This window comes from Odontesthes bonariensis, chromosome 23 (assembly GCF_027942865.1).
Source record: "Odontesthes bonariensis isolate fOdoBon6 chromosome 23, fOdoBon6.hap1, whole genome shotgun sequence".
NCBI lineage: Eukaryota > Metazoa > Chordata > Actinopteri > Atheriniformes > Atherinopsidae > Odontesthes > Odontesthes bonariensis.
The window spans coordinates 19,219,850-19,237,487 of record NC_134528.1 but is presented as its reverse complement, the minus strand read 5'-3'; the positions used below and the strand labels follow the sequence as shown (position 1 = coordinate 19,237,487).

Below are 17,638 nucleotides of genomic sequence, written 5' to 3'. Positions count from 1 at the left end.
AGTGTGTATGTGTATGAGTGTTAGAGAGAGGGAGAGAGAGAGCGTGTGTGTGTGAGCATACATGACATTTTGAAGTCACAAATATGTGAGAAGAACAAACCAAACATTCAGAAATTCATACTTTTAACCTGGAAAATGTATCTCCATTTATTTTCTATCTACACTAATTTCTTTATTTCTTTGTGTGCGTGCATGTCTATATGTGTGTATGTGAGCGTGTGGGTGTGTGCATGTTTATGTGTGTTAAAACCAGTGCATATGTGGTTGGGTGTTGGTAGTGCAAGTCGGGATATTGCCATTGCAGTCTCATTCTGTTTGGAATCTCAAGAAGCAGTTGCTTGTTTATTTAAAGTAGAGATGGACATCACACTTCTGGCTCTTGACTTTTGTGTACCGGTGCATTTAGGAGCTTTACATCTCCCCTTTTGCTCATAATGGCTGGTTACCACAGTGATGGTAAAGGTAAGCCCACCATCCAGTGGGCTGATGAAGGGATCCACTGTTCCTCACTGTCTGAGGCAATGGCCCTGAGTGGCCTAACTGCACAGTGTTGCCCTGAGGCAACGAACAAAAAACCACAGTTTTAGAATACAAATAAAGCTAAAATAATTGTTTAAAAAGATTTAAAAAAAACACACGTGTGACACATTAGGTTTGTACAACAGTTGTACCGCATGTTCGTTAATTACATTAGTATTTCAATTTTATTTAAAGATATGAAAACTTTCTGAGACTCATAATGTTTTAGTCAGGGGTGAAAGTAGTTTTCATTTCTTACCGGTGCTACAATGTCCGGTGTGTCACTCACTGTGTTATTTTTTAACTCCGTTTTACCCGGGGGGGGGTTGTTCAGAGGCGATTCACACCAATTTCATGACTTTTTAATATTCTTAACTACTTCACATTCTTGTGGGCCTACCTAAGTGTTCTATGTGAAAAAAATGACATTGCAAAATATTTCAGTTTGTAAATATTTTACTGTGAGTACTTTATTTTCAGTACATTTGGAACTGGACTGAAAAATGCAAAATGATGGAAAAACAAGAAAAATATTTAAAAAAATCAAAGTAGGCCTGTTCAAATTGCTCCTTTGACCAAACAGGGGGGTTAGCGGTGCTTGCAGCAGGCCCAGCATCACTTGTTGACGGTCCTGTACCTGCAACGTTACTCTGCATGCAGCGAGCCATCTGTTTTTCTGACTTTTTCCTGATTTTCATTTTCAATAACTCGGTCCTTTCTTTTAAATAGCTCGGTTATTCTTTTCTGCATTCTTTTATCTCTCCGTATCACAATGCTTTTCTGCAGCACGCACTTCCTGAATCAGCTTCTGAAAACATTCCCATATATTGGCTGTCTAGTTGATACACTGTAAATATTTTAACACGTTAAAATGTAAATATTACAGGGAGTGAGAGGGCTCATATGAATACTTTTTAGGGTGTCAGGAAAACTCGTGCTTACTTTACAAAGCATGCTCACATTTAAATCACAAGCTTACGGTCCACACAGTTTTAAAGACGAGAGTCGAGACTACTTCATTCACTCGAACTAACTGCGGAGCAAGCGCGGGCAGGAGATGGAAACAAACGGAACGCAAGCTCCAGAAAGGCACCAACAGAAAGACCAAAATATATGGGATATTTGCAGACGTTTTGAAAACTGATTACCATAGGCTACTGGATGGCTTTCCCATTAGTAAAATTTATTACCATTATTTCCAAATATTTTTTGTTGGGGTCTAGGGGTGGATTTGAAAGCGTCAGTCGATGCAATTGGAAGCTGGCGCACGCCGGAGATCCTTTGACTATTTTAAGCAAGCCAAGCTGTTATCTTCATCGGAGCTGGTCAAAAATGACATATTGTGGGTAGCCTAGATATGTTTTCTTCTTAAAAGGCGAGTGTTACTGCATTTTTTTGTATTTTTTTTGGTGTTTTTTTTTTTTTTTTTTTCTAATTCAGCATAATAAACCCTGATCAAATCTTACCGGTGCGCCGCACCACCCCGAAATCTTTTACAGGAACGCAGCACCGCGTCGCACCGGCTTACTTTCAAGGCTGGTTTTAGTCCTATATTAATTTATTAGTTTCAACTAAATTATTATGTGACTAACGGTAACCTGGAACAGCTGACCATTTCTGGTATCTATGAATATCAGAGAGATGTGCGGCGCTGTTTGCTGCCAGATGTCAGGCTTTTAGACGATTGAAACATCGAGAGCTTGTTAGTAGAGTTTATCAGGTTATGGTTTATAGTTATGATACTTATATCGGCTGTTCTTTGGCTCAACATGATGTGGCCTGTCATGTCATGGCGTCTCTATATGTGTGGACACATCAGCTGCTGTAGGTTAATATCTCTTGAAGGATTTTGATATCACTTTTTAAGCGCAAATAAATTAGCAAGTTATCATGAAAATGTGTCTCACGCACACGTAGGCCTACTTGCGTGCCTGGAAAAGCCATGGAAACAGAACGGAACGAGTTCGAGCCTCTATAAAAGGCTGCTGAGTTCTTTACTTCCTTCCTTTTTACCTGAACTTGGACTGAACATCCACAAAGCTTTGGTAAAAAACCTGGTCAGCCTTTTATTGCTGAAAAAGTTGGTGAATCACACAAGGAAGAAGAAAAAACTCAACCAGAAATGATGCCAGCACCCGGAGAGGAACACCTGGTCGGAAGACTGCCACTTCCAACCGGTGAGCAAAATGAAATGAATGTTTTTCCTTCATATCAATGATTTATTTCATTAGAAATAACTCATTCCCACAAAATAGGAATATTGTCTGTTATGGCACTTATAGGAGCCATCACTTTGGTGGATATAAAGGTCGTCGAGACACAGAAATTTCCCCAGAGTTTGGCAACATCATGAGTTTACACTGTAAAGTTTCTGGATGTAGCATAAAGTTGGTCCGCGTTTATTTGAATTCCCGGGAAAAGTGAAGAATGTTATAGTCTAATGGCGGTTTAGTGATTTAAAAAGAATGTTATTTTTTGGTCGAGAGCATCTGTTTTGTCCAATTTTGTCTTGCAATTTTAGAAAACAAAATGGCGACTTCAGTTTTTTTCATAAAATGCTCTGAATGCATTTTGTTGTTGTTGTTGTTGGTCACTATGGAAACTATGGAACTATTAAAATAAGCTTTCTGAACAGAGGTCAGAACGTCCCGGGGTCAACCAGCTGAGTTTACGTGATATATGAAATTTAACTTTGTGGTCTGTTTTTTTTATCAAAATACACAATAATTGGATCTGTTATAAGTGAGCAAACAGCTTTTTGTGCCTCCTTTTTGTACTGATGAAAGTCATTATATTTTTGTACATTCACCAGGTTGCCGTGTTTGTTTGTTTTTTTAACTTCTGAACTTGTTTCATCTGGGCGTTATTTTGTTTTTCCCTCCAAAATAAATAAAAATGCTTTGGGTTGTTCAAAATGAAGTCCCCTATATTTATGCAATACTGTTAGTTTGGAACCAAATACGTTTTATTTCTAAGGTAAGGCAAATTTAAGTGTTTTAACTCTGAGGTGATGGTGCATGCTGCATGTCTGGTACTGGCGTTCTCATCTGTGTGTGTGTGTGTGTGTGTGTGTGTGTGTGTGTGTGTGGTGTTTATCAAACCGGTTGCAAAGTCGAGTCTTACGTGAGCTTCCTGCATGAGTTGTTGCCTGTCAGAATGTGAAGGTCACTGGCTGGTGTACTTGTTTATGTGTGTGTTTTTTTTCCTTCGCTGTTCTCCATGTTTCGTGGTTGTGCTAGAAAAACGTTTAATCCTAAGAATCTGCGTTGTTGGTGGGTTTTTTTAAGCGTATATCCTAGAGAGATGCAGTTCTCAATTTAATCTGCTTCAACCACATAAACATACACACACTTCTGATAAACCACTATTTACATGTGGTGTTTCAGCACATCCTTTAAAGAGAAGTACTAAAATGTTTGAAATTCAACTTTCTTTCTCGCAGGTCTTGGCTACATCGGAGATCGTCCTGCAGCTGAGGAATACATCGAGCTGCCCCGCATCATCGATGAAGATGACGGTAACAGTCTCGCTAGCTATGTCTCCTCAGATGATGAGAATGTGCTGAGAGGTCCTATTGGTGTAGTTTATAATGATGATGAGAATGTGCTGGAGAGAGGTGTTATTGGTTTAGTTTCTGATGATGATGACGTCACTGTCTTCCCTTTTTGGTTGGATTATTATGCCGATTATTATCAGGTTTGGGATTATGTTGATGAGGCAGAGGACTCTGATACAGATAGCTGTACCAGTGAGGGCACACTGTACTTGTACTCTGAGGGAGAAGATTGGTTTGATCTGGAGGAAAGCGATGTAGAGGATACAGATAGCTGTACCAGTGAGGAATCGGTGTACTCGTCCTCTGAGGGAAAAGTTTGTTGGTCTGATCCTGAGGAAAGCGATGCAGAGGACTCCGATTGTTCCGCTTCTCGCCCTGGCACCTCCAGAAAGAGGAGCAGGGAGGAAAGCGAAGAATCGCAGCCCGATGCCAAGAGGCCGAGGAAGAGTTGTGAGGAGAGCTTTGGAGAGGAGCAGTTCTCTCCAAAGCCACCTCCATCAACCTCTGGCCTCAGCTTCCCACAGAGTGTAGGCTGGGATGTTAAGAGGGCGAGATGGGATTACAGCAGCGACTCAGACTAAAGTTGTCATCCAACGCCTTTCTTTACCGGTTGCTAGATTTTGTTTTCTTAAACTATAGGAGGTAACATTTGAGTCTAGCTGGACTGGTAATGTCTTAGGTAGCGTATTGCACCAGGGTCTTTCTTTATCCGGTCGCTAGATTTTGGAATACAATATTTTAGAGCGGTGTTTTACATTGGGCAGGGCTGGCCCAGCCTGCGGCAGCGTCTTGCACCAGGCCAATGTAATGCTGTAATACTAAATGTGATGAGAATGTCGTATGTGTAGCAGGAAGAGGACTCAAATGCAGGGCACAGAAGGCAGGCATGGCAAACAAAGTGAGCTTTAACTATAACTGGTCTGAGCTAATGAAGACGTCCAGGAATGTATAAAAACCGCAGGAGAGAGTCAAAGAGTGGCGTTCCAAATAAGTAACGTGGCAGGAAGATGAATGGACAGAGTGGCAAAGCACAAAAGGACAGGTGCAGACAAAAGAAGAAGACCCAAAACTGATAAGAAATATCATGTGTAGGTTGTTATTCAGGGGCTAACCTCATGTTTATTTATTCAAAAATGTAGAATTTCTGATACATATACCATTTACTGATAGCATTAGATTTATTTGAGCCGTGGATCGGTTATCAAATGTTACGTTGACAGCTTGCGAGAGAGTGAGAGACCCCCACATCCTCAAGTTCAGATGTTGAAGTGTCCTTGGGCAAGGCACCCAAACTCTGGTGTTGATGTTGGGTTAGAGTCAGACAACGCGTCGGGAGACGAGTGGAAATATTGAGGGATGTAAAGATTACGTATGGTTTATAAAACTTGTGTTCTGTTATAAGGTGGAATCATCATAATACGTAACGGTGTCGTGGTCACCTGGTAGTTATCGGTTTGACTGAGTGGTTGCTGCATGTCAGAGAGAAAGAGGGGGACGCACTGAACTCACCTTTGGAATTTTTTCAGGCAAAAGATAGGACTGTGAGCGAGTGTGTTGTGGAGTGTTACAAACCGGTTTATCTGCAGGACATGGCTTTGTAATTAATTTGCAAACTCGATATAATAGTAAGCATTCTCTTCACTGCTACCTGTGTCATGTCACAGTCATATAAGTACAGGAAGGTGGAACTGTCTTCACAGGCTAAGTTTCAGGAGGGGGTCCCTCCTTCTGATCCAGGCCTGATTCAAATCAAAGTACTTTATTAATCCTGCGAGGGGAAGTTAAAGGATTCCCCCTCGCAGGATTAATAAAGTGTCCACCTTTTGCCCAGGTGTCCGCTGCCAACTTTACGCGGACGATGCAGTTTTTTATGCAGCCGCAAAGACACCAGAGCAAGCTGCAGATGTTTTATCAGCATGCATGGCTGAGGTTAGTCAGTGGCTCTTCAAAAATCAATTAGTCCCTAATCTTACAAAAACAGTCTCTATGTGTTTTTCAATCAGAAAACAAAAATTAGATCAAAATTTTAAAATGTTTTTTCAAAATTGCAAAATACAACATGTAAATGAAATGAAATATTTAGGATTGGTTCTTGACCCACAACTAAAATTTGATGCACACATAAAGAAAATATCCAAAACAATTCAAAGAAATATAAATTGCTTTAGACTTATTAGGCACTTCATTCCAAACCAGGCGGCCCTGCTGTACATGCATGGGATGATATTTTCTCATATCTCCTACTGCATGACAGCATGGGCCCAGGCAGCTCCCTCAGCCACAAAGCGCATTGGTTCACTTTACAATCAAGCACTCAAAATTATGGACAGAAAACCAATCCGTTATCACCATTGTCAAATCCTCTACAAACATAATTTGTTGAGCTTTGACAGTTTTAGCAATTTGTGTTTTCTCAAATTATTTTTTAAATGCTTTCACAATTTGGCTCCAGAACCACTCAGGGAATTTATAAAGAGACCAAACAGCAGCAGGACAACAAGAGGCAGCTCCAACCACAACTGTACAATCCCTAAGTGCAGAACATCGTTTGGACAGTCGGTCTTTTCTTTCAAAAGCTGTAAACTCTGGAACTCACTGCCCACAGATATTAAGTCCATCAGTGAGTTTAAATTGTTCACCTTTAAACTTAAATGTTGGCTTAAAACAAACCAAAATTGTACACACTTGTAAAAATGTGAGAGTGAATGAATGAGATGAAAGTTTGAACTGCACTGTTGTATTTATAGATTAAGGTTCTTATGTAAATTAATGTCTATTTTAGGTTTATTTTAATGTCTATTTTAGGTTTCTATTTTAGGTTTATTTTAATGTCTATTTTAATTTTGTGTCAGCATAGAAAAGCCTAACCAGGGACGGGAGTTGCAAATTAGCACTTGTTGCTAAACTCTATATGAATCACATCAGCTACAAGCTTGGAATTGTAGCTATGTCCGATTGTATTGTCCCTGTCAAATAAACTAATAAATAAATAAATAAACCTCTGATGTTCCTCTTTTGTGTGAACACATGTCACGCTGGCCTGAGCCTCTGTGGGCTTCCTGCTGATGGAAGGACCAGCGGATGACAAAGAAACAACAACTCTGACACCAACGGAGGACAAACTGGAACACCTGAGCTACCGCAGGTAACGTATTGTGCAAAACAGGTGAGTGCATGATTCCGTCTGACTAATGAACGAAATCTACAGAAATCAATGTGTGCTAGCTCACACATGTTGAGTACTTGTGCAGTTTTTCCTTCCTTTTCCTGCTGTGTTTTACCGAGGTGATCATGGATGAGAGAAGACTCCAGCGCAGGTCCGAAGGAGAGAGACTGTGGACCCGACATTGCTGTTATGCACCCAGGGTTTCCGTGACGACGAGGAGCTCCCAGCCGGATGAGAGAAGCTGATGTTTAAAAAAAAAGAAATAAAGGAGGACTTGGGGTAGGTCCTTTTTAGTGTCACAAAGATTAGTTAAAAGGCACATTATATACTGCAGTTAGATGATATTAGCTGATATTATAGAACAAAGTAAAAAAAAACAAGCTGCTATTTTAAAAACAAAAGATGACAAAATTGTCACAAAGTTATGCTTAAGCTTAAATCAGGACTTTCTTTCTGTCTCCCTTGTAGCACCTCACAGTGGACATCCACCAGTCCCAGGAAGCTCCAGCAGCACAGCCGTCCCCTGAACACACTCCAGCACCACATCTGCTCCCAGACACCGGACTATGGATCGGCCCCAGCTGAAACGATCAAGCATCCCACACCGAGGTGTACAGATGAAGCCGTCTCCGTGTGTGAAGCTCCTCACAGACACACAGAGAAGAAGATCTGCTCACCTACACCTGCAGAAATAACACAGTCCAGACAAGACGCAGACAATTGGGACTGAAAGACAACCAGTGGGACAGTGTTGTTCTTTAAAGACATTATTCGTAAATGATGTGTTTAAAAAAATGTTTGCATTTACATTTTACATGCTGCTTTGGTGCTGGAGTCAATAAAAATGAACAGTTTTTACACTTACCCTCTCCTCTGCTGAATGAAACACCAAACAATAACTTTGCCTCAGAGAACGAGTATCTTCTGATGCAACACTCTTAAAAGCAGACCCTACAAAGCTTTCTGCAGTCTGTGTCAGACACATAAGGAATATTTTACTAATCTGAATTCTAAATGATCAGCTATAACATTTGATTTAGTCTTTCTTCTTTGACTAATAGCCTCATTCCACAGATATGACAGAACAAACATGGGAGGCAGTTTACAGTAGATATCATCCTGTTGGTAGAATGCCTTTAAAACTCAGAAGAAGCTTTTTTTCTTCTCATTTCTACTAAAGTGCATCAAATTAAATTGTATTATCCAAGAGTGTAATTGAACAGGTTTTTCTTCAGGTTTCCTTAACATGACATGACATCACAGCTCTTTCACAGAAGATTGGGAACCTGGTGGACCACACAAATGATATTACCCACGAGGCTGTTGATAGGCTGAGATTGCAAAGTGAGAATGTGACTTTGTTTTTTTTTTGCGGCGTTAGTGGGATGACCCTGAAAGTGAGCACAAAAAGATACCTTCTCAAAGTCAGCATTAAGACACCTAAAGGCTAAGTGAAGGCCCATGAAATGGTCTGGTATGGGCTGGATGAGATTATAAAGGTGTGCAAAGCCATTGAGCCTGAAAGATTACATGAATTCTTCCCAAAGGTTGAAATCAAGGCACTGAAGAGACCAAAAGAACGAGCTTCTGGTCAGTCACAGAGAAGGAAGGCTCACTCCACAAAGAGTGAAGTTGTTGGAGACCTGGCCTTATGGTCTTATGCAAAAGGTCAAACTAACATTAAAGTGCCTGCTGCTGGATAACAAGGGAAACAATTAAGCACGTTATATTATTTAATTATTAGATGTGCCTGGTTATAGTCTACAATTGATGTGTGGAATAATAAAAGTTCATTGAGATTACAGTGTAATGTTACATGTTATCTATAGAATGATATATTGTCACCCTGAAGTCAAGTGTCTGATTTATGTTAAATTAGGTTTCAGATGGTTGCACATACACCTCATCGTGGACTGTACCAAGGTCACTGACAGTGGGAGGGTTATTTTAGATTCATAAAAATCTGAAGAGATTTTAATACTTGTGTGTACATGTCTTCTGACAATAGCCCATCCTAGTGGTGATACGTGAAACACACAACTGTTAAATGCTGATACACCAACATTCACACAGTGAATTACTCGTGCCCAGAAGGGTTCATTGTTATGAGGCAGATTAATGAGTACAGGGTTCATTAAAAACTGCCCTTCGACAGAAATGTTCAGTGATTATCAACAAAAAACACTGACCTCAATGGAAAAAATGCCCCTCCAAAAATAAATTAAAAAAACAACAAATACGAGACGTTTTTGCTTGGAATAAGCAAAAAAATCTGCCAATGGAACCAGTGAAAATTGGCTTGTGAAGATTTCTTGAAATAAAATGTGATATTTAGGACTTTTGAGATAAAAGTGATCTTGAAATTAGCTTAAAAACCTCTTCAAATGTCAAAAAAAGTTTGTATCATATAATATGTGACTTTTTCATTTAACAAGATATTCCAGATGTATTGTCTTCAAACAACTCCCTATATCTGGCTGAAATAGTACTTGTTAGGCAGTTGTGTCTTATATTAAGTGTAATGAGATATTTTGACTAGAAATGAGACAAATATACTTGGTAAGACTTAGATTTTTTCCAGTGCTGAAGGATTAAATCTGTGGATTACAACACAAAGGTTTATAACTCTGCACCACAGAGCTGTGCTGTTGTTCACAAACCATTAAAACACATCAGTGAGCTCTGTGTGACTCATCTGAAGGTGTAGTTTCATCAGACTATGCTCACACCCATGTGTTTGTTCATGCAGGCAACTCAATTAACATTTGTAAACAAACGTGTGAACTGTTGTATTTTTGATAGAATCATATGATACTTGTATTTGCATTTACATTTTTTTCCACATGTAATTGGACATAATCTGAAGTCTGGTTACAGTTACTGTACTATTATATATTGGAAACTCAGTTTCATGTAATCTGTTACTGTTGAACGCTGCTAATTGATAATTCACTGTAATTTCTCCTTCCTGACACGTATGAGATATTTATTTGCTGTTGTTAATAACTGTTCTTTGTTTTATGTTTCAATTTTAAAATTCTGTTATATATTCAGCTGTGTTTCTCTGTTTAGTTATGTGGACATTTTTATATTTTGGTCACATCATGCGTAACCAGGGGAGCAAGTAAAGGACCAGCATGCATCAGGATGGGTGTGGATGACATTTGTTGTGCTGTATAAATAATACTGAATTGAATTGAATTGAACTGAATTGTATGGTTTCTTTTACCAGAGAAATAAAAAAATCCCATTAAAAGAGGTTTCAATACATGTTTTTACTAAGAAAAATGTTACAACCTGACAAAAGCAAGTACAAACACACAAAAATATTTGATAAAATCATCTCTTATATTCTTGTTATATATACAAAATGTATTCCTTGGTTTCATTATTTCTCCTTCACAAACATGAATATTAGGTCAACTCTAAATGATCTGTAGATGATGTGACTATCAGTAACAGGTTTGAGCTGCATGCAGCTGGTCGATCTAATATAGAGATGGATTTGACTTTTTATTCATTGACACTGCATTTATTTACTATGTGACATCTTTTTCTTTTGCATTGACAGTAGAATCACTGCTGAATGTTGTAAAAGACATGTGCCTATCTGTGTAATAAGTACAACTCATTAAGAGATATAAACACTTACTAAAAAACATTTCATATCATCTGAAAAGTTAGCAAGAGGCTCAGTTGTTGTTTTAATCCCAGAGTCACGTTTTAATCTTTACCAAATCTTTTATGAAACCCACCTAATCATTGAAAAAGATGTTCACAGAGTAAATACATTCAGGGTCTTTTTTTTCTGTTCTGAGACATGCTTTGTGACTTTATGAACGACTTTCTTTTTAACATTTAGTCCATAAATATGGAGGAGAGGGCAAAGTCCGCATTTCCTTGGAAGATTTCCAAATGGCTCCCACACGCAGAGCTGAAGGTCTTCTTGTCTTGCAGTCCCACTGAAAACTAAATTTCAGCTAATAGTCAAACTTCAGATCCTTAAAGCCTCCTCAGATAGTGAAACAGCGACACACTGGATCTTCATCGTGTAATTTAATCCTACTTTCTAAGCGAAGAGCTTAATTTGTCTCCAGCTAACTTTATGTATAATTTACACTTATTCGGCTTCTTTGCAGGCTGGGATGTTGTATCTTTTAAACAGCTTTCTACCTCAAAGTCGGCCCTGCAAAATTAGATGAAACCAGATTCAATTCTGAAACACATCAACATTAAACTCAAAACAAACCAAAAAGCTGCAAGCAGCTGTATGCGGGACCGAGATGTGCGTACGTTGGGGCATGCGCTGGACGTCGTAGTCGCGCAGCTCTGCCCACACGCACGATACCCTCTGCGTACGTACGAGCACATAATAACTCCAATGCGGAGGGGTTTTAGAAAATTTCTAGGGGGCGCCACTGAGACATTTTGCTCCGCCCACACACGATACCCTTTACATACGTACAAGGTCGTCAGGGCGAACGTTTATGCCAAGTTTCATGACCTTGCGATGATGATAAGGCTTTCAAATCACAAACGCCATCACATTATTTTCACCCCCTGGCCACGCCCTTTGAGGTTTGAAAAAGTTTCTCCATGATTTTTTTCCCACCATGTCTTAAGAGTAACCTGGCCAAGTTTGAAGCTTTTTGTATTAAATCTGTAGGAGGAGTTTGTTCAAATTCGAGGTGTGAAAAACACAAGACGTTTCTAACCACCAGCAGGTGGCGCTATAGGTGGATGTCAGTATGATAATATGTGCGCGTTCAAGCTGGGGCCAGCATTCACCGTAAGAAGTTTGGGACAGACTGGATAATGTATGTGGGAGTTATAAGCGACTCAATTTTTTGTGGCGAATGATGGCGAGTCATCGAACTTTGAGGCGTCGCCACGGACTAAAATTTGAAAAAGTTGCCCTATGAACCCCCCCCCCCCATGTCTTAAGAGTAACCTGGCCAAGTTTGAAACCTGTAGCATTAAATCTGTAGGACAAGTTCGATCTTAAGCAAGGCGTGGAATCGGGCAAAAATGGCACCAAAACGCACCTCCCACGTCCTGTGGACGTGGGACCATGGCGGCAAAATACTTTTTTGTGCGTCTGGGCATGATGAATGAGTGCACCGAATTTCGTCGTCCCACGCGAAACTAACCCCAATGCGGGGACCAATTTTAAGCATCGTAGGGGGCGCTACAGAGTCAATGAGCGACTCCCAAAAATATAAAGTTTAGATTCTTTCATGTCGTCGACTGGCAGGTGGTGCTCGCAAAATTTCTAGAGTTCTCGAGCACCTTTTGCAAAGAATAAGAATAAACCTTACAGATACAATAGGGTCCTTGCAGTTTCACTGCTCGGTCCCTAATAATTAATTATCCCGGACCATAAGAGGACGTCTTACCACAGCCCTATCTAACAGCCTTGCCACTTACTATTAAGCCCCATTGTACCTGCTTTTTGGCTGCAGTTCCACCAGAATTCCACTGGGCGCGTCGGTGGAGACCAGAATGAATTGGGCCCATTAGAGCTAGATGCTACAAATGGTCAGTTTCACCTAAGTCTCCTCAAGAGCGCTCAGATTTGAATGTAGTTTCTGAGAGCTCAACATGGGTTTCAAGTCAAAAATCTACTGAACGAGTACATATGTCCCTGCGCTAGCATTGTGCTAATGACAGCTGGTCGACCGGCGATAGAATGAATTACGACCAGAGGCACCGCTTGACGGCTGGCTCCATACCAAGCGACAACAGAATTAAGATGGACTTTTTCCGCTTGACCGCTTATGTTACCTCTGCTCTTCCAAACCTTTTCCGCAGTTACGGTCACTTTCATTTGACTTTGCTTAAAGCGGCATCTCCGGTCGTAAGCTATGTATGACATCATATACACTTTAAATCCTTTTTTTAAGCAAATGAGTGGCTCTAAAAATCTAAAACTCAGCCATGGGTATTTTCTAAACATCCTCTTTCGAACACAACATTCGAATTACTAGAGAAAAAATTATATCTTGAGACAAGGGCACGCTAGGGCGTATAGCTCCATAGGACTCCATTCATTCTGGTCTCCAAAAATTGAGCGCCCCACGTGGAAAGAGGCTGGAACTGCAACCAAAATCGCCTCGTTGGAAACCGGAAATGCACCGTGAGTTGCGAATCTGGTAGTAAGAGAATCTGTGGTCTTACCACAGATTCTATAATAGTACAGATTCGTTGTACATTTCATGTACAAATGAATTCAAAGTGCTTCACATAAAATAAAAGCATTGCAGCTGGGAGTGTAAGAAGCATTAAAAATACATAAAAAAATATAAAGAGAAACAAATAAAATAATTTAAATGAATTTAAAAACAAGCAACAGTCTAGATAAATTAAAAGATATCGTGCAGATTTCATGCACACATGAGAAAAGAAATGTTTTTAACCTGGATTTAAAAATGTCTACATTTGGTGAAAGTTTAATCTCCACAGCTTTGATGTGGTTGCTAAAAGTCAGATCTGAGTCTATCAACACTCCAAGGTTACGAACTTGGTCAGTGATTGTAAGGGCCCGAGTCTCAAGATATTTACAAACACTGACCCGCTTCTCTTTGCTACCAAACAAAATGATCTCAGTTTTCTCTTCATTTAATTGTAGAAAATTCTCTCTCATCCGGATCTTAATCTTAATCTTAATCTTACTTCCTCCAGACACTGACACAGTACATCTGCTGGGCTGCAGTTGTCCGGTGACAGAGACACATAAAGTTGTGTATCGTCTGCATACTTGCGATAATTGATGTTAAAGTTCTGCAATATCTGACCCAAAGGGAGCATATACAAGTTAAACAGAAGAGGTCCAAGAATTGACCCCTGGGGGACTCCACAAGTCATGGCCATTCGCTCAGATTCATAGCTGCCAATTGTAACAAAATAACTCCGGCCTTCTAAGTAGGACCTGAACCAGTTAAGGACTGCTCCAGAAAGTCCAACCCAGTTTTCCAGCCTGTGCAACAGGATTCTGTGATCTACAGTATCAAACGCAGCGCTGAGGTCCAACAGAACCAGGACCGAAACATTACCAGAATCAGTATTCAACCTGATGTCGTTTAACACTTTGACCAGAGCTGTTTCAGTGCTGTGATAACGTCTGAAGCCTGATTGAAAGTTATCAAGACTTCCACTTTCATTCAGAAAGTCGTTGAGCTGGTTAAATACAACTTTCTCAATAATCTTGGATATTAAAGAGAGGTTAAAGACAGGTCTGTAGTTGTTCATCATAGAGGCGTCTAGAGTTCTCTTCTATAGGAGTGGCTTAATGGCAGCTGTCTTTAGTGACTTGGGAAAAATGCCTGATGCCAGTGAGCTGTTAACTATTCGTAGGAGATCACTTTCTACTGAGGTAAAAACAGTTTTTAAAAAGTCGGATGGTATTATGTCCAGAATGCAAGTTGTTGATTTCAGATGCCAAACTGTTTCCTCTAGGATTTTTAAATCAACAATATTAGACTGTGACATAACGTCAGAGTTATTTCTAGGTTTTAGACACAGATTAGTTTTCTTGTTTGTCTGTGTTGCGTGAATGTTTTGTCTAATTGTTTAGATTTTTTTGGCTAAAACAGTTGGCAAATTCGTTGCATTTCTCTGTGGAGAGGTCTGGGTTTGACTGTTAAGGAGGATTTGTGAGTTTTTCAACCATAGCAAACAGAGTTCGAGAATTGTTGACATTCTTATTAATCTTTTCAGATAAATGCAGCTGTCTGGCCTTGCACAGCTCATTGTTATAACTACACAGGCTTTGTTTGTACAGCTCATAGTGAATCTGAAGCTTTGTTTTCCTCCACTTACGTTCAGCTTTCCTGCATTCTGTTTTCAGGTTTTTGACTGTAGTGGTGTTTCTCCATGGTGTTTTCTGTTTGCTCAAAGTGCTAATTCTTATCGGTGCAACAGCTTCCATTACATTCAAAATTTTTAAGTTGAAATGATCCAGCAGTCCTTCAACTGACTCTGAGCTCATTGTTGGTAACATAGCCAACAATAACCTTTGTTTTCCCTGAACTCTTCAGGAGTCCTTCTTCCAAGACATTGACCTCCTACTGAAACATGGCATTGTGAGTAAACAACAGGGCTGGGACATATTTAAGGCATTAATAGTCACGTCTGCACTGTTGCGTGAGAATTTCTCTCCTCTGTCGCTCCCGACCTGTGACTCCAGAATGTGGCGGACATAAAAAAGATGAAGTCAGTGGGTATTTGCACTGTGAAGGGGATCCAGATGACCACCCGCAAAGCTCTTTGCAACATCAAGGGCCTGTCAGAAGCCAAAGTGGAGAAAATCAAGGAGGCTGCAGGAAAAATGCTGGTAATATGTGACACTCTGTTTTGAAGTCTTCAAATCTGCAAGTTCTTGATGTTCCTGTGGGGCCAAAGTGATTCACAGACTCGCGTAGTTCATCATTTCAAGGGATTGTTTTTACATTCTAGAATGTCGGTTTCCAGACGGCCTTTGAGTACAGTGCGAAGAGGAAGCAGGTGTTCCACATCTCAACTGGGAGCCAAGAGTTTGAGTTAAGATTTAGTCGTTAAACACATTGTATGATGTAAGATCAGACTAGATACTGCAGCTTCTTGGGCTGGGGTTGTTTTATCCTTGGCTTTAATGCAGTTAGTTTTTCTGTCTTCTTACTTATGCCGGTCATCTGTGTCTGTGCAGCAAACTGCTGGGTGGAGGTGTGGAGAGTATGGTTATTACAGAGGCCTTTGGAGGTGAGGAGATGCCTGGCCGTAATGCTTTCTTTTGTAACGTCTTCCTCTTGTTGAATACGTTAGACTCCATAGTTTCAAAGGAATCAAACATGTTGTTTGCTGCGTTTGTCCGACAGAGTTCCGCACAGGGAAGACCCAGCTGTCTCACACACTTTGTGGTGAGCAACAATCTTTTTTGAAGCGTCTCCTCCTTTAACGTCTTAAGCGTCTCCTCCTTTTTTTAAGTGGTTTGGTGTAAGAATCGAACAAATGTGATTAAAATCCAGTTCATGTGTTGTTTTGACCAGTCACTGCGCAGCTGCCAGGCGAGGACGGTTACTCGGGTGGGAAAGTCATCTTCATTGACACTGAGAATACCTTGTATCTTTTTCAGTGGTAACAACTGTCCAATATTTGACATGTGTAGCTCGGGCGATACTGTGAATGTCCTCTGCGAGTATGAATGAAAGACACTGTGCCAGCAGGTCTCATCATGTAACTGTTTATCTGCACCCCCATTATCCTTGACTCATAGTTCTCTGACTCAAGTCCCCCTGACAGGCTGGGAGACATCGCTGACAGGTTTAATGTGGACCACAATGCTGTACTGGACAATGTGCTTTATGGCCGAGCCTACACCAGTGCGAACACACTCGACAGTTTATTTCAACAATACTATTTTAGTAGTGCACTTTTTTAGCTTTTCGTTTGTGGGTTGTAAAGACTGTCCTTAAACACTATAACCCGGTGCACTTGTATTCTTTCATGTGTTTTTAAATGGTCTTTTATGTTAAAGTGTCCGGTCTCCCTTCAGGTGAACACCAGATGGAGCTGCTGGACTTTGTAGCAGCCAAGTTTCATGAAGAAGGAGGGGTGTTCAAACTGTTGGTAAGCAGTAAGAGCTGATCGAAAGTTTCTGCAACTTTGCCTCTCCTGTCTGTTCCCTCATCTGTTCTGTAAAGACAGCAGTTTTGGAGCATTACCTTATTCTTTTTCAATCCCAAACAGCCGTTACAGCAACATAAAGTTAGGGCGTCTTGACACGCGTTTGCTCGCTTCCGTTAGATCATCGACTCCATCATGGCTTTGTTTCGAGTCGACTTTTCTGGTCGTGGGGAGCTGGCCGAGCGTCAGCAGAAATTGGCCCAGATGCTCTCCAGGTTGCAGAAGATTTCTGAAGGTGTGAACAAGGCGTTGTATATCAGAAAAATAAAAAGATGAATTATGTACATCTATCCAAAGTAAATCTGTGTTGAGATCCATCAGTGACGGCTTTTTGGCCCCCACCACCACAGAGGATATATTTTATTTGCTGTCATGTATGTTTTTCCCTAGAGTACAATGTAGCAGTGTTTGTTTCCAACCAAATGACAGCTGATCCTGGAGCAGGAATGACGTAAACAAATATCCTCATTTTGAATAAGTACCACGTGTTTTGTCCTCACAAAACACGGTTTTGAAAGAGTGATGCGTGTTTTTCTTTTCAATTTCAGATTTCAAGCTGATCCCAAGAAGCCCATCGGTGGGCACATCTTGGCCCATGCCTCCACTACAAGGATCAGCTTGAGGAAAGGACGTGGAGAGATGAGAATTGCCAAGATATTTGACAGGTATCAGTGAGTTTAAGCGGGAACCTCACATCGCTTGGCGCTATTTTTGCCTCCCTTGATATCAATGCATCC

The 17,638-nt window shown here is 40.4% G+C and overlaps 1 protein-coding gene across 1 annotated transcript; it reads left to right on the top strand.

The window, feature by feature from the left end:
* The first annotated feature begins 434 nt into the window (after positions 1-434).
* Positions 435-17,576, top strand: LOC142374534 (meiotic recombination protein DMC1/LIM15 homolog). Its single transcript, XM_075458251.1, has 13 exons — positions 435-462; positions 3,962-4,602; positions 15,278-15,322; positions 15,427-15,573; positions 15,696-15,778; positions 15,925-15,977; positions 16,094-16,135; positions 16,265-16,337; positions 16,506-16,597; positions 16,771-16,844; positions 17,022-17,136; positions 17,292-17,352; positions 17,450-17,576. Exons 1-13 carry the CDS (start codon positions 435-437, stop codon positions 17,574-17,576), a joined length of 1,581 nt encoding a protein of 526 aa, XP_075314366.1.
* Positions 17,577-17,638: the final 62 nt, after the last annotated feature.